This window comes from Panthera pardus, unplaced genomic scaffold, assembly GCF_024362965.1.
Source record: "Panthera pardus isolate Hobbes unplaced genomic scaffold, ASM2436296v1 HiC_scaffold_10, whole genome shotgun sequence".
NCBI lineage: Eukaryota > Metazoa > Chordata > Mammalia > Carnivora > Felidae > Panthera > Panthera pardus.
The window spans coordinates 101,128,168-101,153,830 of NW_026526655.1; the positions used below are offsets into that span (position 1 = coordinate 101,128,168).

Consider the following 25,663-nt stretch of genomic DNA (forward strand, 5'->3'; position numbering starts at 1 on the left):
GTGTTTCCCTTTAGCTCTCGGAATTATTTTATTGTCTCTGAATTTCTCTTAATGGGCTATTGAACCTCCTGGATTTAGCTTCCATGCCTCTTCTTCTCTTATCAGTTCCTTCCCTTGTCATTTCGCTCAGTGTTATGGGAAATTTCCTCAATTACATCATCTAATCTTTCTATTAAAGTATTTTAGTTTTTATTTTGGCAATTTAATTTCCCAGAAATAGTTACTGTTTTCTCATTTTTATTAAAAGAAAAAAAAATCCTTGTTTCCTGGTTTTCCCTTCTGGATATAATGTCTGTTCAAGTCTTTGTTTTCTTGAATTCTATCTCTTACGGTGTGCTTTTCTATTCTCCCCCCGCCCCCCCCCCCCCCACACAAGTATCTGTTCTTCCTTAGTTGTCCATTAATTTTTAAGAATGAATAAATAGGAATGCCATTTTATGATGTGTTTGTTTATCTTTTTCCTTTAAATTTTTGTTCATATTTAGGTGTCAGCTCATTTTTAAGAATGAAGAAAGAAATGCTGTCAGTTTCTGCGTAGGGGGGGCTTGTCATATCAACTGGCAAGCTTCTCTCCAGGGTATTCCTGAACAAGAAAACCTTACTTTAGGATGTCAATACTCACACTAAACAAAATAATGAATTTCTTCAGAGGGAAAACTTGATTTTTGGGGGCTTGGGTTAAGCCTGGAGTCCTGCCTATAAGATGTAGTCCTTTCTCCACTGTCCCCCCCCCATTGTCACTCACCTCATGTATTCTGGGCTGAAGACACCTCCACTTGGTTTATCTGTTGACGTACTGACCTTCTGCCAAATACGTTCTGTCTTCCTGAGATCTGCCGAAATTTCTTCAAAGATGGCACCCCTCCTATTCTCTTCACTATTATTGATTTTATCATTAAAAAATTCCTTTCTATCATTTCGAAAGGATCTCAGGAAGGAGGGAAGGCAAATTCTTGGCCTCAGTTCACCATCTTGAAGTAGAAGCCTCTGAAATATCAATTAGGCAGTCCATGGCATGCCCTCACAGAGTGTCTGTCACCTAAAGGCTTTGACTGTGATGCCTTTAAAACTTCAAAGTCATTTTATGGAAAAAATAATAGGAGATATTTTTGATGAAGAAATCTTCCCAGCTGGAAGTTATTTATCCGAACTTTTACTTTGCAGTGTTGCATTGTGGGTGACATAGTAGGTCTTCAATAAATATCTGTTGAACCAATAAACGAATGAATGAACAAACAAATGAATGACTTAACCGTTAATTAAAAGTCAGTAAAAGGAAGTGGATAATATGTATGTTCAGTAAAAAAAAAATGGAATGATTTATACATTTGTACATCCTATGTTTTGATACATTCTTTTAGAGGTGTAGATATTAATGCAAACAGACTGACTTTTTAAACGAATGTAAATAAATGTATTGACGTTTAAAACAGTTGTCCTGAAAATTATACACTTATTCTGAGGATACTCACTGATGAAAATTTGGGGGGTTCTGGTTTGAACTTCCCTTTGGTCCTATTCCCCTCCCTCCTTTCCTTCCTTCCTTCCTTCCTTCCTTCCTTCCTTCCTTCCTTCCTGTCTTCTTTCCAGTCTTATTTGGTTTCCTCAGTGGGGGAAATCTTTGGCCTTTGAAGGTGTATTTTATTTTTTCAAAAAAGCCCAATACAACTTTGTATGTATTTCTTAGATCAGAATGAACAATATATTATTTTTGTAGTCAAAACCATATGATAAGGCAGATCTCAAATGGGGTAATAAATGGATTATGAATAAAAGCTCCCAAAGAGGAGATTCTTTGTCTTTATTTGCTTTTTTTTTAAGTTGTACTTATTTAAGTAATCTCTACACCAAAGTGGGGCTCGAACTCACAACGATCAAGAGTCACAAACTCTTCCCACTGAGCCAGCCAGGCTCCCCTGTTTATTTTATTTTATTTTATTTTATTTTATTTTATTTTACTTTACTTTACTTTACTTTTCTTTATTTTATTGTAAACAATTGCAGAAGCTTTCGAACAAGTGTACACTTTTCCAAGGCGCCCAATATAAAGAGGATGACGCTCATGCCAGCGTATGAAATGAAGCTCACTGCTTTATAACCTCCCACTATGCATTGTGTTCTCTGCTGTTTAGGATAATGATTACTGTGAGATGCATAATAATGACAGATGTCAGTAATAAGTGCCTACTATGAAAACCAGAAACTTCGCACGCATGGGTCATTCTGTTGGGTTATGACCCCCGTTTTTACAGATGAGGAAACTATAACTCAGAAATTTTGTTTTTTCCAAGTCACTCAGCTAGGAGATGACAGAGCTGAAGTGCATTACTGGGTCTGTCAAGAACCTGTGCTGAGTTCCTCCACCTCACAATTTTACTTGCACAACTTCTCTTTCATATATGAGGAAGCCAAGCCTGTTGACCAAGATGATAGACAAGCTGATTTGGTGCCGGCATCCCAGCCCAGCAGTGTGGCCATAGCCTTCTCCCCTTCACCTGTGTTTGACAAAATTCTGCTAGACCAATGGTGGGCTCCCCAGCCAATCTCTGTGTGGCAGGGCACAACCGTCATGCATGCTTCTGAACGGGGATGCAGAGTGAGTCTTCTGCGTGCCTGTGTCCTACTCACATGCCAGCTTCTTGCAGGGAGGTGAAAGGTAGGAAGCACCCTGGTTGTATTTGTTCAGGAGGTCACCAGTCACCTAGTGTTCTGGCCTTTTCAGTGTGGTTATGGTCCTTGGTCCTGTTCTAACCTGAACTATTTGTTAAGCCTCTGGATCTAGCTTTTATTTGCCTGCTGAATCAGACTTTCTCTCTTCCTGCTAAAACTCAGCTGGGACAGAGTTTCTTGGGCTGTTCCTCTGGAGATCTGGGCACCCCTTTAGGGTTGCCAAGAGTTTAGGCAAGTGGGATGTGGAGGCAGAGTCTTCTCACACCAGCTACCTCTTGACAATCAAAGGCTATGGTTAGAGTAGTCTAGGCCCTGAAATGTGGGCCACAGGACGATACACAAAGGCAAATCTGATCACTAGGGGGGCAAAGGGGCCAGCAAAATGATTCCAGGCATTTCTAAACATAGTGTGTATGGGTGGGTGGGTGAGGGAAGTGTGTGTGCTGATGGTTGTCACGGTTCAAGAACCTGAGGGCTGAGAGTGGCAAATGAATGCTAACCAAAGTTGTGTTAAAATGTGTCCTATATCCACAGGGATTACCTGTGCCCTGAATAACAGGTCTGTGGGACCCAAAAAGTTGGATGCTGGAAGACCTGGTATCACCTGGTATCAGCCCTTGGGCATTGGGCAACCAAAATATATTTCAAAATTCTGCTGGTTTGTGAACTCAAGGCTCTTCATACACTGACTCATTTGCTTCCTGTTGGTTCTAGGAAAGAGTTGAGGCAAGCTATAGCTGGCGCACTGAGCATAGTTCTAGTCCAGAAAGGGATTGATGACAATGAACACTGTCAGATTTCTGAGGAAATCCAAGTGCCCTAGTCAGTGCCCAGCTGAGTAAAAGCGTGTTATGCATACGTCTTTTTGAGGTGGGAGAACATAAGTCCACGTAATATCAAAATATATCTATGATTTTCTGGGTGATCAGTCAGTGTATAAAGGGACTATGGATCACTTGAAGATTTATGGATTTTCCTGATGAACTATGGATCCGTTCTCTCTTCCAGGGGATCACATTTCTACTCCCCAACTCAGCAAGAGGTCTCATTTTGGCTGAGTTCTTCTATAAAAGTTCTCCTTACCTGAGCTGTGGGTGTCTTGACTGTGGTTATCATTAAGACTGTGGGCCAGGTGGTTTTCTTCCACTACATCCAAAAGGCTTCTTTTCTAGGACTTCGTAAAGTCAGGGGAAATATGGGGTTGAGAGGAACCAAACCCATGTGGTGGAGGAGCCCTGGACAGTTTACTAACAAAGACCCTGAGACAAGCACTCGTTTGCAGTAACTAGATGCAGCTATAACTAGAGCAGGATCCTGAAGTGAACGGACCACTGCGTAGCTCCTAGTGTGCCTGTCCTGAATTTTCCTTCTTATTCAACATGGATGCGGGCAGTTCATGAGGGGCTGGTTACATCCTTCTGTAAAGGTTGATATGCTGCCGTACAGGCTTGTCACCTGGCTGCAATCGCTTGAGTCCTGGGTCAAGAGTGCATTAGTCAGCCATGATCCAGAATTCTCGCTGTGATTGCTCTGATCAGTCATGCGCAGTGCTGAGTGAATTCTGTAACTGCCATTGCCTGCTGCAACTGTCCAGAGCCGTCTTCTGGTGCCTGGGGGTGCTGCAGCAAGATTTTATAGAGTCCCCCAACTTTGGGCAGGGACAACTCCCGCGTTGAGCGCCACCTTGAAAATCTCCCTCCATTACTCAAAAAAGGAAAAAAGAGAAAAAAGTGTTTTTTTCTGGTTACTCCAGGCATTTCATTGCTAAATATCACCTATGACTATAACCATTCTGTGATGCCAAATCCTGTATGACTTAGACTATTTGGTCATATTGCGACCAATTATAAGCGAACTCCTTGGAGGAAAGTACTCCCACATTATCATTCAAATGGCATTATTGTGTTCTGGAATGCATTCTTCACCTCTTCCTACTCTCTAGTGGTTGCTGGAAATCCTTGGAACGTCTTGGCTTACAGCTGAATCACTGTAATTGCTGCCTCCGTCTTCACACGTCTGTTTTTCCTTTGGGTGTCTACGTGTTCGTCTTTACCTGGCCTTCTTCAAGGACACCAGCCATTGGATGTAGAGCCCACCTTAATCCAGTCTGACCTCGTCATAGCTAATTCCATCTGCAAAGACCCTATTTCCAAATAAGGTCACACACATGCTGAGGTTCTGGGTAGACATGAATTTTTGGGAGGACGCTAGTCAACTGAGTACCCTTACAGGTCTCTGGACTCTGGGCCCATTCCCCTTTCCAGGTACTCAGTGTCTGCTCCCTAACTGGGGCTTTTGGAAGAATAAAGTGCTGCAGAGGTACATGCAATTCCCCCGTTGAAATTTGGAGTTCAGAATTTGAGTATAGGAATTGGGCTCTGTCTCTGGTACTGCTATAATTAGGTTACCTTTATTCCTCTATGAATCATTAACCTCGCAAACTGCTGGTTCAATCTATGACAACCAGTGATACATCATCTTTAACCAGTCCGCACCACCATAAAAAAAAAAAAATGCTGTGCAAGTACTAATTTATTGCTCCACGACACAAATGGCGCATCTCAAACAAACTCAGCCAATTTTAAGGATGATTTCTGGGCTGTTTAAAAAGAATTCTTCTGCCAGCTTCTTGAAGATGTTGCTTTAGAGATTATTATTTTCTGTTTCAGGACAAATCCATGAATCTGGCCCATTCATGTTAGCTATAGTGAGACAATGCATCTCTTGTCCATGAAACTTGAATGTGCGGGTGTCAGAAGTGATTTTTCTGGAGCTAACTTTTCCCGTACTTTGAGTTATCAGTTTCTGTCGTGCTGGTGTGCATTTCAGCTGAGGTTTTATTACATTGTGTTGGCAGCACATTATGTTTTTTACACATGGATTTGATTGAGAAATGAAACTGGAATAAGAATGAGGTAGCAGCAGCGTCTGCTGTACGGCTCAACTATTGCCGTTGTCAATCAGCCTGATTGATTAAATATGGTGGTACACATTTTTATTAAAACGAAATACTTCTCTTGAAAAGGGACCATTACGCCCACAGATGATAGGACTCTCCTGAAGAGTGGCCCGAGGAAGAGGCCTCTTGGCGGAGTCCGATAATTGCAGGTGGCGGGAACAAATAGGAGAGTTCAGATTAGCTCTGGGTAATTTTATGAATTTAAATTCTTTTTTTTTTTTTTTTGCCGTATGGAAGAAATCAACCGACATTTGGGGGCACTAACCCCCGCGGAAGCATTTGAGTTTGATTGAGTCCCCAGACACTGTCCCTTCCTTTGTTGATGCCCCGTGGTCCCTTGGTTTTAAGGCATCCAGGATGAGCTAGAATTTCTCGGAAGTAAGAGCGAACATCCTGGTCCACTGAAGTGCCACTTCTGTCATTTTCCATTCAAGCCCATTTTAGCTTGCCACCAGGTTGTAAATTTGAAAAACAGACATGCACATAGGGGAGAACGGAGACGCTTGAGAATGAGAATGGGTGGATTATTCCATTGGCTTGGATGAAGACCCAGCAAACATCATCTCTGCCTGTAAAACCCTGAAATTTGGAGTGACTTCAAAGAGAAAGTGGTGGGGGATTTGGTATTAGAGCATTAAAGGCCCAAAGAGGTGAAATGATTTGATTGGGCCTGTTTAGTTTGTGTGTGTGTGTGTGTGTGTGTGTGTGTGCTTGCTCACCCAGAAGTCCTGGGCTGGGGCTGGCTATTCCTGGAGTATTGAGGCTTCCCCCTGGTTTGAGCCAGCCTAAATTCCAGGGGGCCTGTTTGATCGTGGTCCCCAGCAAAATGTCTCTTGTTGGAATCCATTTAGGACAATAACCCCAAAGGCTTTGCATTAGTGTAAAACACAGGGCTTCAGAAGAGGGCTTTTCAGAAAAACAAGTGGGCAATAAGAGAGGAAAAACCTTTGGAGTAATTCCTTTAACACACAGACTGCTTCTGCTGCAGGGCTGGTGTCAAGACTAATCTTGCAGGATTGAGATATTTTCAGCTGTATCCAATTTAGGTTTCGGCTTTTCCTCACAGAGGGATTGCTTCTGAAACAATCTTTCTCACTACTCTCCCTACACTCGTCTTCTAAAGCCTGTTTGTAGATTTGGGGATTGCTAACAGATTTTAAGAACAAGAAATCCCTGAAATACCACGCAGCTAAAAGCCAAAAACAGGAATACTTAAGGAACTTGACTTTTTTTCTTTTTTTAAAAAAAATTTTTTTAACGTTTATTCATTTTTGGGATAGACAGAGACAGAGTGCAAGCTGGGGAGGCGCAGAGAGAGAGGGAGACACAGAATTCGAGGCAGGCTCCAGGCTCCAAGCTGTCAGCACAGAGCCCACTGCGGGACTCGAACTCATGAGCCATGAGATCATGACTTGAGCTGAAGTCGGCCGCTTAACCGACTGAGCCACCCAGGCACCCCTTGACTTTTTTCTTTCTTTCCTTCTTCCCTCCTTTCCTTTCCTTTCTTGATTTCTTTCTTTCCTTCTTTCCTTCCCCCTTCCTTCTTTCCTTTCTTTTTAAAAATATTTTGTCAAGGGGTGTCCTTCAGCTCTCAGTCAACTTTCTCTCTGGACTCAGCCATAAAGGATGAAAACCCCACAGAGACTTGCAGTTTTAAACTTGGAGCTTCCTGTAAGGTCATAGACTGTTAAGGGTATGACCTCTGTTTATCTGGTTCTTTCTTGGCATCTTGGACCTTATCTATGCCAAATCCACAAAGGCCACCAGATGAATGTCTGGATCAGGGTGTCCAATAAGTTGTCTGGGAGCACACAGGGATCCTGCTTGTCCAGCCAGGAGTCTGGAGTTTTGCTGTTGTTGGAGGTCAGGAACAGGTAGGATATCAGTAACCAGATAGGCAGCACACATGTTGAGGGTCAGGCATATACATGGACCAAAGCGAGCCGAAGCTCAGAAGTCCACGAAGCTATGTAAGTGAGATTGACATGACATCAATCCAAACATTGTGTTGTAACCTGATTTAGATACAGAAAGCCTGCTGATTATGAGCATGGCTGTCAGTCCTCCTATACCTTTTGGCAAATGGATTAATCTTTCTATGTATCACTTTCTTAATCTGTAAAGCAGAAATTAATCACCTTTCTTACAGGGTTATTGGAGAGAGACAATAAAATGACATTAACTAAATCTCTTGTCTGGCACACAGTAAATACTTAACATGTCGTAGTGATTCCTGTCTCCCATTTCTAACGTGCCACTCTCAAAGGCAAAGCAGCCATGAGTTTGAGATGTCCTGAACCCACAGAGCAGGTGCAAAAGTGGCCAGACCAGCAGTGGAACATGGTAATAAAGAGACGGTTCGTTTGGACCCAGCGCTGAGTGGACTGATGCTCGCATAGTAAAAAATCAAGTGGACTTGTACTAGCTGTTCTTTTTTTCACCTCCTCAACTGCTGACGATCTTGAAGAAGGTTTAGCTGCCCTAGTTTTGTTGCTATTGTTGTTATTATGGTGTATTTTATTTAATTTTCATGAAGTATCACATACTTCTAGAAATGTGCATAATCATAAGTAGACAACTCAATTTTAACAACTTAATTAAGCACACTCACATAACCAGTAGGCAGATTAAGAGCAGAACAGTTTCAGTACCCTGAAAGTCCCCTTCCTGCACCCTTCTAGCCACTGTTCCTACCCTAGAAAAAGCCACTATTCTGACTTCTAATACCAGAGATCAGTTTTATCTGTTTTTGACTGTATACAAATAAAATCACATACTACATGCTCTTTCGTGTCTGATTTCTTTTGCCCAACATCTGTTTGTGAGATCTGTTCATACCCTGGCTTGCATTTCCAGTTCACTCATTCCAAATATATGTCTATAGTATTCCATAGTGTGCATATATCACTGTATTCATCCTATTGTTAGCGGGCATTTGGGATGTTTCCAATTTAGGGATAATATGAATAGCGTTTCTCTGAATATTCTTGAACATGTCTTTTGGTGGACCTGTGCATTCATTTCTTTTGAGTATGTCCCTAAGAATGGAGTTACTGGGTCGGCTGCAGTTGATGCTATCAGTTTTCCAAAGCGGTTGTACCAATTATGCTTCCCAGTAATATATGCAAATTATGGCTTCTCCACGTGTTCCCCATTATCTGGTGTAGTCTCTGTCATTTTAACCTTTCTGGTGGGGCTAGTGTATTGCACAGCGGATATGAATTTTCATTTTCCAGTGGACGAATGAAGTTGGGCACCTTTTCTGATTGGACGTCTGTGGGCTTGAAGAAGCTAGAAGTTCTCTTCGAAGACATACAGCTAACAGGTGACTACAAAGGACAGTTGTCAATGGTGTGTCTCCAGACTGAGGAGCGGATGGAGGCCATAGTGATCAGATGTATGGCCTCTTTGCATCTTAAGTGGCATATTCCATTCGGAGCCCTACACTTTGAGAAGGGTGAGGATCAACAAGAGTATGCTTAGAAGGGGGTGACCAGGTCCGCAGTCAGACCAGCAAGGGGAACAATCAGAAGAACTGGGATCGTTCAGCCCATACAGAGAGGACAAAGGGGGAACAAAAAACTGCCACTTAATTGCTGGGGGCTATCTTCTGAAAGAGGGGGCAGGCTTGCTCTGTGGGACCCATGAGGCAAAGTTAAAAACTATAGGACTCCCTCTCTCTCTGGCCCTCCCCTGCTCATGCTCTGTCTCTCTCTGTCTCAAAAATAAATAAAACATTAAAAAAAATTAAAAAAAAAGGGGGCGCCTGGGTAGCTTAATCGGTTAAGCGTCCGACTTTGGCTCAGGTCATGATCTCACGGTCCGTGAGTTCGAGCCCCGCATCGGGCTCTGTGCTGACAGCTCAGAGCCTGGAGCCTGCTTCCGATTCTGTGTCTCCTTCTCTCTCTGCCCCTGCCCTGCTCATGCTCTGTCTCTCTCTGTCTCAAAAATAAATAAAACATTAAAAAAAAACTATAGGAATGAAGATTTCAGGATGGCAAATTTAGCCCGTCATCACTGTCTTGTTCTTTCTTCTGGCTTAGCCTGGTAATGACCTAGAGAGTGAGGCCAGGGCAGCCCCCTCACAGGTCATGAAATGTTCTCATCTAATTTGCATAAATTAACTAGAATCTGTAAATAGGAGACACCTGTGAATGCAAGGGGCACCTACTTCATAACGTCATTCTTCCTAACAAATATTTATGGACTCCTCCAAGCTGTAAGTCCCAGACCTGACTTCTTCACAAAGGACAGATACGGTTTCAACTAGAGGTCTCACCTATTCACTGATGAATTCTTGAAAAATTGGTACTTGTAAAACAAATCCAATTGAAGCCAGAACGGGTAAACAGTCAAACAAACTTTTATGCTTAGTTGGCTCAGGATGAGTGAGGGATGTGATGGCCAGGAGTAGGGCAAGTTTGCAGGAGGTCAATGGAGTGTGAGAGGCCTCCAAGAGTATAGGAAATAAGTTGATCCAAAGGAAAGGATGGCTCAACAAGGGCTACTGTGAAGAAGCAGGCCAGGCAGGCCAGGCAAAGGAAGGTAAAAGAGTCAAGTGCAAAAGCAAGAGAGATGAGATCCTTAAAGAAGCATAAGTAGAAGGGTTGGAGGGAGAGAGTCAGGGAGCAAAGAGTGGGAATTATTTCAGACTGTCTGCAAATTCATATACATATCAAATATTAACTGTAGTTAATGTATAATGTCACACACACAAATGTTTATGCTGAGTCTGAAATGTGCACAGATGTTATACTAATTTAAATATCTTTTAAAAAGGTACTGAATTCATAGTTGATTTTATTACGCACTTTTTCCATCAGCACATTTTAAAAGTTACATTTTTTTTACATGTTTGAGTAAGGGGAATTTTTTTTCATTAAACAGGTGTCTTATACTTGCAGTCGTTGACAACTATTAGTCTTGAATATGAATGTTGATGTTAACTTACAAAAAATCCCTGGAAATACAAAGAATTAAGTAGGAGAAAGATAGGTGAAGTTTGAAAGAGAGTTTGGGTTGCTCACTTATCACTCTCAGGCCTAAAGGAATGCAGACAGCTCATACTATATATTTCCCTATTTCTGGCCAGGGCTCAGACCTCCTCCACCTTAGACAGATGACAGTCGATCTGGTTCTCTATCATTATCTGGATTGTTTCCCCCATTTTTTTTTTTTTTTTTTTTGAGTGGAAACCACTGCAGTGGGTACCATGGGAAATACAAAGGAAAATAAAATATGCTCTTTGCTTTCTGGAAAGAGAAATGTAACTATTTGCTTGGATCTTTCATTTTGAAATCATGGAGCTCTCTCTGCCAGGATTTCTTTACTGAATCCAAGTTTGACCTTTGAAGATCTGTCGTAGACTGATCTCAGGATGCACATTTTCTTGCCTAGGGCATCACAAAAAGATGCTTGATGCTTAAAAGATAGGAAGAGCAAGAAGCTAGATGTTCTCTACAACCCATTCTAATACTGTCCGCAGCACTATTCCAACAGCATTAGAGAAAATGTAGTAAGGGCACCGATGGAGTCTAGCTGGAGTCACAAGTATGAGAAAGACATTGTCTCTCTCGTTCCCTCTGCACCCATAGGTATGCGCGCGCGCACACACACACACACACACACACACACACACACACACCTTGCAAGCTATGCACTTGTAAAAAAGCTAATCAGTGCTGGAACAGGCATGCAACACATAAACAAAAGACATTTTAAAGAAGGCTCTTATTTTCTCACTGACAGGACACACATTAACTTAGCAACAGCTGCTCTAGTGGGAAGACATTTTTCTCTGGGTTGTCAACAAGTGGGATCCCTCCCCCGCCACCATTATCCTAGTATATATCTAGAAAAATTCCAATGAGATACCACTATTTTATCAGTTAGCTAAATAGCTGGTGTAATGCAGGAAACATTCTCTATCCCTTTCCCAGGGGAAGGATGGGGTCATTTCACTTTTCCAAAAAGACCATGAACTCTGCACAGAGAAGCACCACCATCCCACAAAATAACATACCTAGAAAGAAGTTTCCCAAACGTAATTACTTTTGCACGGAGCTTTAAATAATGAAATCTGCCATACCTTCCACCCCAGCCAGTGTGTATATTAGTAGCTCGATACATAGTTATTGACTGATTGAACTAATAAATCCCCCAAAAGTTTGCACTTATATATTTAGCAGAAAGATAAGGCCAGGCATATGTGAAAATGAAAGGGGAAACATGGAGATTCTTCAATGTTGTAGCAGGATTAGAAATGCTTCATACTGATTAGCCGAGGAAAGTGAGGAGTTAAAGTAGCCTCAGAGGATCAAAAGGCCAGATGTATTGGGATGACTCCAAAAGCTATTCCATGGGATTGGAGAGGGAGAGAGAGGAGTCTTGTTTGGGAACAATGAGGACTAAAGACCACTATGATATTCAAAATCATTTATTCAAATACTTACAAAAAAATAAGATGAACCCTATCTACAAGGAACTCATAGTCTGCTGGAGAAGATAAGTGCAAAAGCACACAGACTGGAACATAGTGGGGTAAGTGATAAAATATAGTAGACATAGTGTTTTATAGGCTCATATAGAATGGCCACTAACCCCATCTGTCCTTAGGTAAGGAAAGGCTTCTGCTAGAGGATAGCCAGGAAGAGAATGTGAAATGATGTTCCTGGTAAAGGAAATTACATGTGCAGGAGAGTATAATAAGTTAAGGCACTGGTTCCTAAGTATGACCACATATTAGAGCCACCTAGAAGACTTAAAAACAATAACAAATCAACGTCCACTTCAGACTATGATTGAATAGCTTGCACGAGAATATATTTCTCAAAAAAGATAACTGTAACAACTCTATAAAATAAAAAAAAGTTGCTAACTCCTTGAAGGCACTGGAGAATAATCAAAGCCACCAGGCTTTGTGAGGCCAGGATACTAGAAAAAAGTCAGGCTAAATATTTTCTGGTGCTTTTATTCTTAACGTGTTTGTTGGTTTATAAGCAGAGTGGGGTTGAGAGACTGAGCAGAAAGGAGGGAATCAGAGCTTTTGGTAGTCTTACGGGGCCAGCAAGACAAAAATTGGAGTTCAGGACCAGTAAGGCAGCTGGGACTTGGAAGACCAAGATCCTGGAAAAAAGAGAATCTCAGGGAGTTGAGTCCAGTATTCTGTCTTGCTTTCATCTTAAGGCATTTGCCAATATTTCTAAATTGTGTGGGGCAGCATAGAGAGATTATAAAGCAACACAGAACTTTCTGTAGTCTCACAATGTTGGCTGGACAATTGTTGGAGTTCAGGACACAACAAAGAAAAGCACCTAATAAATGTTGAGGCTTTCAATTAAGACCTATAAAGGTTATATGCTGACATTAAAGGTGCACCTAAAATAAATTAGCCCTTATGAAAACCAAAAATCAAGTCTTGAATTATCTCAGTTATTACTCAGACAAGGTGATCTTTTCTACTTTAACTGCCACCCAGAAGAAAATTAAACCCCTACACAGGAAGAGAATGTAATGTAAATCCTCTATAATTTATTATGCATACTCTCTAGCTTTCAATTAAAAATCACTTGGCATTCCAGGAAGAAAAACTAAAGAAAGAAACAGGTAATAGAAACGACCCATAGGAATCACACATATTAAAATTATTTGGCACAGTTTAATTGTGATTAATATGTGCCAAAAGTAGATGAAAAGATAGAAAATTTCACTAAATAGATGGAATCTGTCAATAAGAATGAAAAAGTAATTTCTTGAACTGAAAACTGTAATAACCAAAATAAATAACTCAATAGATAGACCTAACAGAATAATAGACATTATCAAGAGAAATTATTAGGAAACTTAAGTGTAGGTTAAAAAATATCAGAAGGAATCACAAAGAGGAAAAAGGTTGAAAAACGCCCCCAAAAAGGCATAAGAGAGATCTGGGATATGGTGAAAAGATCTAATCATCTGTAAGTATAAATTCAGAAAGAGAAGAGAGAGAATTGGGGCAGAAGCAATCTCAGATGAGACAGTCTGAGAATTTTCCAGAACGAAAATCATCCAATTACAAATTCAATAAGCACCATGAATGTCGAAAGAGTAAATACAAATAAATCCATACCCAGGAACATCATAGTCAAACTGCTTAAAATCAAAGACAAAGAGAAAATCTTGAAAGATGCCATTTAAAAAAGACATCTTAACCTCAAGGGAATAGCAATATGACTTAGAGTTGACCTTTCAACAGAAATGCTGAAAGCAAACAAAACAAAACAAAACAAACAAAATAACAACAATGCAACAATGGAATGACATATTTTCTTGCTGAAAGAAAACATTCCCCATTCTGAAATTCTATACCCAGCAAAAATATCCTTTAAAAAAATAAAAATAAGACGAAGACTCTTTTTTTTAAACATTATCTTTCTTTCTTTTTTTTTTTTAACGTTTATTTATTTTTGATACACAGAGAGAAAGAACATGAACGGGGGAGGGTCAGAGAGAGGGAGACACAGAATCTGAAACAGGCTCCAGGCTCTGAGCTGGCAGCACAGAGCCCGACGCGGGGCTCGAACTCACGGACCGTGAGATCATGACCTGAGCCAAAGTTGGCTGCTTAACCAACTGAGCCACCCAGGCACCCCAAGATGAAGACTTTTTATACAACCCAAATTGAAAGAATTTGCAACCAATTGACACACTAAACCAATTTAGTAATAGAATACTAAAAGGAGTTCTTTAGATAAATGATAAATGATCTCAGATGGAGAGTGGAGAAATGCAAGAGCAAATGAAGAGCAGTACAAAGGTAAATGTATAAGTTAGATGAATATTTACTGTGGATAACAATAACTACAAAATCATGTCTTTGGGTTTTGAAAATACATAGAGTTAAAATGCATGAAAATTATAGCATAAAAGTAGAAATTAAAGTAAGTGGAGTGAAAGAATTCTAAGGTTGTTGCATTTTCTGGGAAACAGTAAAAATATCAGTCCATAGCAGACTATAATAAATCAAGTATATACATTTCTCAAAGTGTGAATCCTGGACTGGTCACATCAGTATCACCTGCAAACTTATTAGAAATGTAATTTTTTGGCTCCTCCCAGGCCTGCTGAAGCAGAAAATCTGAAGTGAAGCCCAGAAACCTACACTTTTGAAAGTCTTCCAGATGTTTCTGATGCATGTGAAGGTTTGAGAACCACTGCCTTAGAATAACCACTGAAAGAAACAGAGAAGAATTTATCATTAATAAGCTAATACTAGTACAAGGAGAGAATGGAATAATAGATATACTTGGTTAGTCCAAAAGGAGACAATAAAGGAAAAAACAAAAGATGAGTGAAGAAAAGGGACAACTAGAAAAGAAATAATAAGGTGGAAGATTTTAAAACCAAATATATCAGCAATTATTTTAAATTTAAGTACACTAAATACTCAAGTTGAAAGATGAAGATTGTCAAATAAATGCAAAATTCAACTAAATGTTACTTATAAAAGACACATTTTATTATTTTATTTATTTTTTTTTTATTTTTATTTTTATTTTTTTTTTTAATTTTTTTTTCTTTTTTTTTTTTTTTTTTAATATATGAAATTTACTGTCAAATTGGTTTCCATACAACACCCAGTGCTCATCCCAAAAGGTGCCCTCCTCAATACCCATCACCCACCCTGCCCTCCCTCCCACCCCCCATCAACCCTCAGTTTGTTCTCAGTTTTTAACAGTCTCTAATGCTTTGGCTCTCTCCCACTCTAACCTCTTTTTTTTTTTTTTTTTCCTTCCCCTCCCCCATGGGTTTCTGTTATGTTTCTCAGGATCCACATAAGAGTGAAACCATATGGTATCTGTCTTTCTCTGTATGGCTTATTTCACTTAGCATCACACTCTCCAGTTCCATCCATGTTGCTACAAAAGGCCATATTTCATTTTTTCTCATTGCCACGTAGTATTCCATTGTGTATATAAACCACAATTTCTTTATCCATTCATCAGTTGATGGACATTTAGGCTCTTTCCATAATTTGGCTATTGTTGAGAGTGCCGCTATAAACATTGGGGTACAGGTGCCCCTATGCATCAGTACTCCTGTATCCCTTGGATAAATTCCTAGCAGTCCTATTGCTGGGTCATAGGGTAGGTCTATTTTTAATTTTCTGAGGAACCTCCACACTGCTTTCCAGAGCGGCTGCACCAATTTGCATTCCCACCAACAGTGCAAGAGGGTTCCTGTTTCTCCACATCCTCTCCAGCATCTATAGTCTCCTGATTTCTTCATTTTGGCCACTCTGACTGGCGTGAGGTGGTATCTGAGTGTGGTTTTGATTTGTATTTCCCTGATAAGGAGCGACGTTGAACATCTTTTCATGTGCCTGTTGGCCATCCGGATGTCTTCTTTAGAGAAGTGTAAAAGACACATTTTAAATACACAGAAACATTGAAAGTAAAATGAAGGAAAAAATATACAAGGAAACATTAACCAAAATAATTGTTGTAACTATATTCATATCAAACAAAGCAGACTTTAAGAGAAGCAGCAATTCTAGATATTAATAAGGACATTTCAAAATGTTAAAAGGGTCAACCTATGAGGATGATATAGAATTATAAATTTTAAATAGCCTCAAAATAAAGCAAAAAAAGAGAGACAGAATTAAAGAAAAAATAGAAATTCTGCTAACAAAATAAGAGACTTTAACAGAGTGCTCTTAATAATGGATAAATAGGTAACATATTAGTAGAATTACAGAAAACTTGAAAAACACAACTACCAAACCTCCTACTTGACATCTATAGAGCACTGAACCCTATAACTGCAGCATACATTTTCTTTTCATGTTTTTATAAAATAATTACTAGAATATACTATCAACTGAGCCATAAAGCAAGTTTCAGCACATTTCAAAGGATTGTTACTACATACAGAATGGATTCCCTGACCATAGTGAAGTTTAACTATATGTAAATTAAGTCCACCACCCAAAGAAGAAATAAAAAGTTAGCAAGTATTTTGAAATGAATGATAATAAAGATAAATTCTATCAAAGCTTGTGGGAGACAGCTAATGCTATGCTTCAAGAGAAATGTCTATCCTTAAAACGTATGTATTAAAGAATAAGACAGAATTAAAATTCGTTATTTCAACATTCATTTTAAGAAGTTAGAAAAGGAATGGCAAATTATAGCCAAAAAAGTAGAGATAAGACAATATTAAAAATAAGATAAGAGGGGTGCCTGGGTGGCTCAGTCGGTTGAGCATCTGACTTCAGCTCAGGTCATGATCTCACACTCTGTGAGTTCAAAACCCACATCGGGCTCTGTGCTGACAGCTCAGAGCCTGGAGCCCGCTTCGGATTCTGTGTCTCTCCCTCTCTCTGCCCCTCCCCTGTTCATGCTCTGTCTCTCTCTATCTCAAAGATAAATAAAAACATTGAGGTGCCTGGGTGGCTCGGTCGGTTAAGCAGCCGACTTCGGCTCAGGCCATGATCTTGCGGCCCGTGAGTTCGAACCCCGCGTCGGGCTCTGTGCTGACAGCTCAGAGCCTGGAGCCTGTTTCGGATTCTGTGTCTCCCTCTCTCTGACCCTCCCCTGTTCATGCACTGTCTCTCCCTGTCTCAAAAATAAATAAAATGTAAAAAAAAAAAAAATTTAAATTAAATAAATAAATAAATAAATAAATAAATAAAAACATTAAAAAATAATAAGATAAGAAATTAATGAAACAAAACGAGCATATTATAGGAAAAAAATCAATAATGTTAGAAGTTGTTTTTTTGAAATGGACTGAAAGAACTGATAAAGTACCACTATGAAAATGGTATCAATATGAAGAAATGAAGAAGATATCTCAACACATCCTAGAGACATTAGAAAGTGATATAGAACCATGAAGATATTATGCTAGTAAATTTGAAAATTTAAACGAATAAGGTCCTTGAAAAGCACAACTTGCAAATACTGAGCAAAAAACAAACAAAGGTACCTATTTAATGCTGAAATTTTGAAAACTTTCTTCTTGATACTAGAAATGAGACAAGTATGCTCACTGCTACAATTTAGACACATCATGATTATGTTTTTAAAATATCCAAATGAATACATACACAGTTAGAATTCAGAATTCAATTCAGCAAAGACATTGTATAAAAGGTCAATATAAAAATTGTGTTTCTGCATACTATTCACAAATGATACAAAAAATAAAGTTTTAAAAATGGTACACTTTATGATAGATTAAAATCACCCAATATTCAAGACTATGTCTACAGAAACAGCAAGACTTCCCTACTTTAAATTACAAAACATTTTTTTAAGAAAAATTAAAGAAGACCTAATAAATAGAAGGGTCCACAATGTTTGTGGATCAGAAGACTTAATTTTGTAGAAATGGCCACTTCCCCAAAACTGATCTATAGAGTAAATGGGATTCCATTAAAAAATCCCAAGTCTTTCTAAAAAAATTGATACGCTGATTCTAAAATGTATACCATGTTATGGGAGCAAGATTAGCTAGACAGTCTGGAAGAAGAACAAAGCTAAAGAAATTACTATGTAAAGACTTATTATAAAGCTATGGTAGGTAAGTTAGGTGGAATAGCTACATAGACAAACAGACCAGCGGAACAGAATAAAGAATTCAAAAACACACCTACACATACATGGTTGCTTGACTTTCATGAGAAGAGAACCACTTCAATGCAGTAAGAGGAGAGTCTTGTCAATAATTGGTTCTAGGTTAACTGGATATCCGTCTGGAGAAAAAAAAAAATTAACTCCTACCTTACATCGTACACAAAAATTTTTTCATGTGTACTGCAAATCCAAATATGGAAAGCAAACAATAAATATTCTAGAAAATAGCATAGGAGAATATCTTTATCCACCTACATGGCAAATATATACTTTTTAAAATTTTTAAGACTTATTTGTGGGGCGCCTGGGTGGCTCAGTCGGTTGAGCATCCAACTTCGGCTCAGGTCATGATCTCACAGTCCGTGAGTTCAAGCCCCGCATTGGGCTCTGTGCTGACAGCTCAGAGCCTGGAGCCCATTTCGGATTCTGTGTCTCCCTCTCTCTCTGCCCCTTCCCTGTTCATACTCTGTCTCTCTCTGTCTCAAAAATAGATAAACGTTAAAAAAAAATTAAAAAAAAAGAAAGATTAAAAAAAAAAGACTTATTTGTCTTTATTACTCAAAAGAAGAACATTAAGAATGCTGGGAATCACTGACTCATTAATTGCATTTCTTGTAGTTTATTCTACAGGAAATAATCTAAATGGACATATCTTTATGTTCCAAGATGTTCACCACAGCACAGAAAAAAATAGTGTTTTTTGAAATTAGAAGCTATCTGGTTGGTTATCCTGAATGTCCATCATGGAGGTGGCAAATACTTTTTAAATGAGATACAACATCACAACAAAAAGATTGTTAAATTGGACTTCATTAAAATCATTAAACTTAAGAACTAAGAGACACCAAAGAGATTGGACAGAGAAGCCACAGGATGAGACAAGATATTTGCAATACCTATATCTGGCAAAGAACTTTTGTACAGAGAATAAAGATCTCCGACAAATCAACATATAAAAATGGAATGCCACTTCATAAAAGAAGGAATGGTCCAAATGGCCAATAAATGTATGGAAAAGCCCTCAAGTTCATTGATTACCAGTGGAATTATAATCACAATGTGATACAACTGTACAGCCATCAGAATGGTTAAAATTTAAAAGAAACTTAAAATACCAATTTTGGAGAATGTGGAGCAGAGATAACCTTCACATACTGTTGGTGGGAATGTTAATTATTATAACACTTTGGAAAACAACTTGGCATCATCTACTCAAAGTGAACAAATATATATCCTTTGATTTAGTAATTTTATTCCTAGGTATATGTGTGTAAACATGTGCGCACCAAAAGAGACATCAAGAAAGTTTGTAGCAACTATTATACATATTATTATATATTATATCCATAATATCCCTAAGTGGAACAACCCAAATGCCAATGAACAGTAAAATGGGTAAATAAATAATAATATACCCACACAGTAGAGTCTCATACAGCAACGGGGAGGAATGAGCTACTGTTGTCACAAAAACATGGATGAATCTCACAAACTATTGGGCAAAAGAAGATATCAAAGAATACATACTATATGATTCCATTGATATGTAGTTCGAAACCAGGCAAAATGTAATCGATGTAACAGAAGGAAGAAGCACTGTTACCTGGAGAAGGGGGTGGGTCATGACTTGGAAGAGGCACAAAAGATCTCTGGGGTGTTAGCGATATTCTAAGTCCTGATACGATGGTAGCCCAGATGCATTCATTTCGGGGTTGGCGGACCTGAGCTCGGATCTGCCTTGTTGGGGGCATAACCCCAACACACTGCTTAAAGTTTCTTCATTGGTGAAGTTCAGGGAAATACGGCCTAGGAAGGGTGAATGAGATGGCTTCGGAAAAGCTCTGCCCTGAGCTAGGTGCTCCCCAGATATTAGTTCCTTTCACCTCACTTGGTGTACGTTACCTGACCTAGTTAGACAAGAGGCCGTCCCCAACCCCTGTGCTCCCCTACCACCAACATACATCAGTGAGGGATTCTTGGTGAAAGGATTTATCCTGTAATGGGCTAACAGCCATCTCTACAACAGGGGTAGAGCCAATGGCTATTCAACAGAATTAAGGTATTTAACTGGACTGGGGACCAAACCCATGACCTTGACCTCATCGGGCTGGGCTGCAGGCTGTCCGTGCAGCATGTATGCCCCAAGTGTTAGGAATCTTTTCTAGTTCCAGCTGTCTTCACGGGAACAGCATGTCCTCTCCGATGCAGAGAGATGCCCGTCATTTTTCTTCATTCGGTCTCCTGGAGTCAGGGATGAGGCAATGATGTGGAGGGTACCCCATGTATTTGGCTGCGTCCCAATGTGCAGGATTGGATTTTACCTCCCTGGACTCTCCCTGCAATTCTCCTTGGATCGAGTGTCCTCGGCTTCCTGTCCTAAAGTGCTAGAGGGTGAGTGCCAGGCAGCTGGGAAACTTCTGCCACTGCATTCCACCTTTGGACAGAGTGATACATGTGTGAATTTTTCCAACGGCGTGTGTGTTTGTATGCGGTTGTATAAAATTTCATTTTTAAGGCCCTTTCTGGAGTCTTAGGGGTGAAAAGCAGCATGGAGTTGACGCTATCATTATTACAGCGAGACCCTCCTATTTCTTTGGCGGATATAATGTTTCCCAGGCATATAACGTTTTTCATTTAAAGAGGCAGCCTCCAGCACATTCCAACTCGAAAGATTTTCCTTTCTGGATGGTGGTTTCCTCCTCCAAGTCCTTGGGAAAATGTTGCCACGTTTTTCACCCGGGTAACTGACTTCCTGGAAAAGAACATACAGAGAGCTCTTGTAAAGATTTAATTTTTATGAGTTCTTTCTAAGTCTTTCCAGAAAACAGATCACTGCCCAAGGCAACTCTATGGGATGTAGAAACCTAGTGCGAAGGTCCTGAGGCCGGGGCCAAAGGCACTCAGTTCCTGCTAGGTGTTGGTGCTGGTGGGGCACTGTGGGCTTTGGAGCTCAGGGCCAGAGGGAAGAACGTGTCTCCAGCAGACTTGGTTTGAATTTGGGCTCCATCTGGTCTTTGTCGTGTGTCCTTGGGCATTTAATCTCATCCCTGAGAGCAGGACCATAATCCTTGCTCTATAGGATCAAATAAAATAGCATACACCAGTGGTCTTCAACGGGACCATGCTGGCCCCTCAGGGGATACTCGGCAGTGTTCGGAGACGTTCTTGGTTGTCACAGTTGGTGTGCGTGTGTGTTTGCGCGTGCGCCTGCCTGGCCTCTGGTGGATAGAGTCCAAGAGGTGCTGCGTCCTATAGTGCACGAGGTAACCCCCCAACAACAAAGAATCCGTGGGCCCAGAATGCCAATAGTGCCAAGGGTGGGAAATCCTGGTGCGATGAGCAAAAGTGTAGCATAGGTCTGTCACTTAGCAGATCTTCTCTCTCTCCTCTCTTTACTTTGATCTGTAATTTCTTCCTCAAGTCTCCCCCTTGCTGAGTGCTCCTTGGAATTTTAGACGTTTCCCTGGTTTGTTCACTCTCTCTTCTTCATAGCGCCGATATTAGATCTCTTCACTACCATCGGACCTCACATCTCACCAGCTCTTTCCTCTCACTCTCAGCAGACAACAGACCTTCAAAGAAAACACATTTAATGAGAATTCATTCAACTTTCAGCTCCCAAACCTACAGAGCTACTTTACCTGTACCTCTGACGCAGACACCCTATTTCCAAACTAAAGCCACCCCTTTCTTCTTTGCCATTGGAGTCTTAATTTTGCCTGGGTGCAGATGCCTTCATCTAAGGGAAGTGGGTCCAGCCCTGGTCTGGGGATGACTCTTAACTCTTAATTTTAGGTAATATGATGTATTAAGGAGTCTTTGGAGGGATTCTAGAGTATATTTTCCTTTTTTTTAGGGGAGAGTTTGTGAGGAGAAACTCTGCCCCTCACCCACCTGTGCCTCCTGACTATGAATCAGTCATGTGAGGGATATGATGCTTAGGGTTGCTGCAGCCATCTTGCAACCATGAGGCAAAGGTGAAGCGAATCACGGGGTTGTTAGTTCTGAGCCCCAGCACTGTTGAGCTGCTTCACTGATGATAGTGAAAAGCTCCCTCCTGACTTGTAAAATTTGAGTTCAAGTCACAGCCCTAGAGGATTTACCTTCACTTGAGCCTGAAAGATATTTCTAACTGATATAGCGTCTTCTCCCATTTTTGTTCCAGTGAAATACCTCCTGGATCCTATCTCCATCCATTTACTTAAGACTCTCCTCCAGCATCATTTCCTTCTTCTCTTCTATATGTTTTTTAACCTTTTCTTCCCATTGGCTTTTTCTCATGAGTATTAAGACATGCTGGAGCTTCTCCCACCTTAAAAAAAAATCGTTTCCAACACCCTCCTTATATTCATCCCTGTCCAAGTACTTCCCTGTCTTTCATGTTAACTGTTATAGTTAGTTCCTGGTAAGTTTTGCCTGCACTTCTTGTCTCCTCCCCTCCCACCTCCCACCTGCCTCTCAACACTGGCTATCTGGATTCCTCTGGAACTTGCCCAGTCACTAAGACTTCCACTTGCCCTCTCCAATAAATACTTCTAAAGTCTTATCTCATCATGACAACACCCTCTCTTTTCCTGGCTTCTGTCTCACTGTGCTCTCTGTGGGGCTGCCTCCCGCCTCTTCAGCTGACCGTCAGTCTCCTGCATTGAGTCCTTTCTCCTGCCCACTTCCTAGGGAGCTCTCTGCCAGCTCTCCTCCCCTCTCATTGTTCCTACTCTCTGGGAAGTCTTGTCAACAGCCCAGAAGCCACTTATCATCCAGATACTCGCAAATTTACGTCTCCAATCTAGAACTTCCTTATTTGGGATCCAAGTATTCATCTGCTCTTGGACAACTGCACTTGGATATGTCCCAAGAACTTCAATCTTGACATACCCCAAATTACTTTCGGGATCTCCCCTCAAAACCTCCTCTCAGTCACTGGCACCACCTTTTTCCGAACTGCCTAAGGCAGACACCTGGGGACCACTGCTGTTATCTTTCTTTTGTCACCTGTCCTCTGGTCTTTCATGAATGCTGTGAGTCATATGCTCTAAACCTCTCTCTGCTTCCCCTGGTCTCTTAGAATGTCTCCCTTAGTTAATTTCCTGCAACTCTTTCCTGGACTGTTTCCCCATCTCTGTCTTGCCCTGTTCCAACCCATGCTGCTTTCTGAAGTGCAAATCTGATCACGTGTTTCACTCTCCCGCTTAAAATTCTATGTTGGTTCGTATGCTATGGTCCAAATTCATTACCGTGATTTATGAGGCTCTGTCTTCTAGTCACTTCTTCCCGTATACTCTCTGAGAAAGTATAGGCTTCAGCCTACAGGAAGTTTCTAGACACTTCCACCCTCACCTCCTCTTTCCCACCCCACCCCAGCATGGATGACTCTACTTGTCTCTGAAAGCTGCCACTTGATTCTAACACACTTGCTTGGATTAGGAGCCATTCCCATGCCTCCCCCCACCCACTGCCATCTTGGAGCCCTGAGCCCACTGGATTCAAGCTGATTCTTTATGTGTCCATATCCCTGTTAAACTGTAAGCTCCTTGAGTGCAGGCCTTATGGCTGACTTGTTCCCCATTTGTAGGTGTTTAGTGAATGTGTGTGGAGTGACAAGAATGATAAGGCAAGCAAGCAATCATGGACATGTCAAGGGTCCCCCTCTGCACCATGAGGGTGACCTCTCCCTCTGCCAGTAGCAGATGCTTTCCCTCCTTTTCTGCATCTCTCTTCTGGCCCCTCTTCCAGCCCATCACCTTCTAAAGTCCACGTACAGTTTCTGCCCACCTTCAGGTTTATAATCTTATCAGGTTTCCCTGAGTCCTCAGGACAATTGTAGGACAGACAGCATTATTATTTCTGTTGTAGAGATAAGGTTGAGAGAGGTGAAGTAGACTTCCAAATGTCACACAGTTGAGAGTGGCAAAGCCAGTGTTCACATGCTTTGTCCTTCAAGCCCCATGCCCCTCCCACTATAGTAATCTTGCATGACTGTCTTACAGGGGTGTTTCGTTCACAGTCCTGTTTAGCTGTTCCTGGGAATTCATTGTACGTTGCTACCCTGAGTGTTGAGAGAGGGGAGCTGGTATTTTTGTAACTAGTATGTTCTCAGGAAATGCTTGTTTGGTTAGCGGACAATTCCAACTTAGAACTGCATGCACGTTCCAGGCAGAGGGGCGGGCAAGAAAGGAGTGTTCTTTCAGGCTGGTGCCAGGGCTCCATCCTTCATCCTTGCAGGCCAGAAAGCTTGTCTGTCACTTCAAACTCCATTGCCAGCACAGAATGGGAGCACGATAAAAGTTAGTTCCCTCTGGCTCTAAAGAACTTTGATGAAAGCCCTTGGAGAACCCTCCAAGGGACCTGGTTTCCTGAAATTTGTATGGCCTAGAAAGTTAGCTTCCAACTTTGTGTTTCTGAGGCTTCGGTCATGATTAGGGGCTCTGTGAACGGAGCCCTAGGGCTCTTAAACATGGCAAGTGGTGACTCTGTCAGTGTCCCAGGGGTCTCAAAGGAGAACATCTCCAACATTTGGATTCTGCAAGATCCCCTTGAGAAATGTAATACCACCCTATCTGTCATCACTGTCTTTCAAGGAAAAGCTACAGTTGACTTTCTTCTCATATTTGTTTGTCCATTTATTTATTCACTCAGTATATATATTTGAAAACCAAAGGCAGGCTTTGCATAATCCACTGGGAATACAGATCACAAACAAGTACAATGGCTGGAAGAATTCTGGGGGCGGAGTGTTAGGAAAGCCACAGTGTGGGAAGCACTCTGGCAGGCACTGGAAGGGGATGCAAGAGAAACCTAAGCCTCAGTCTCTACCTTTCAGAAACTTAAAATTAAGTTAAAAGGGCAAGGCAGCTTCCTGTGATAAGGTTAAGAAACACTGCTGAGTAGTTGCTATTAAGCATCCAAATGAATGAAATAGATTTTAAATGCTGATGAATTCCTGTAAGGTGAGATCACTGGATTTAAGAGACCTGGGAAATGGGAAAGATTTCAGTTTGAAGAGAAGGCTCAGGATGAGAGCCTCACAACCTCAGGTGACCTCCTGAGGAAGTGAGTTCCCCATCAGTAGAGGTATTCAAGCAGGTCCACTTAATGGGTAAGGTTAGATGGTCAGGGGAGGTGACAGAAATTATACACAGGGGAGACCAGTGCATTCTGAACTTCAACTGGTCAAAGACCTCTCATGATTTTTGCTGTATCTCAACTCCAACTGTGTTATTTAGTAACTTTTAATTAAAGAGATATATTTAAAAGGAAGCTAGTGCAGATCTACATTTATATTATAAATTACCTCCCACATTTATTAAGCAAAAGTGGCAAGATGTAAAAGAGTGTGATGGATCCCATCACTTGTCCAAAAGATGTAAATATAAATGTGTGTGTGTATTATACATAACATATGTAAAGTATACAT

General features: G+C 40.8%; 1 protein-coding gene across 1 annotated transcript in view; it reads left to right on the forward strand.

Annotated features, from left to right (window-relative positions):
* Positions 1-8,413, forward strand: part of INSIG2 (insulin induced gene 2) — a 56,285-nt gene extending 47,872 nt beyond the window's left edge. The window contains exon 6 of the mRNA XM_053909537.1: positions 5,867-8,413. Coding sequence (XP_053765512.1) covers positions 5,867-5,893 — 27 coding nt within the window. The 3' untranslated portion in view covers positions 5,894-8,413. The remainder of the gene's footprint in view (positions 1-5,866) is intronic.
* The last annotated feature ends 17,250 nt before the right edge of the window (positions 8,414-25,663 follow it).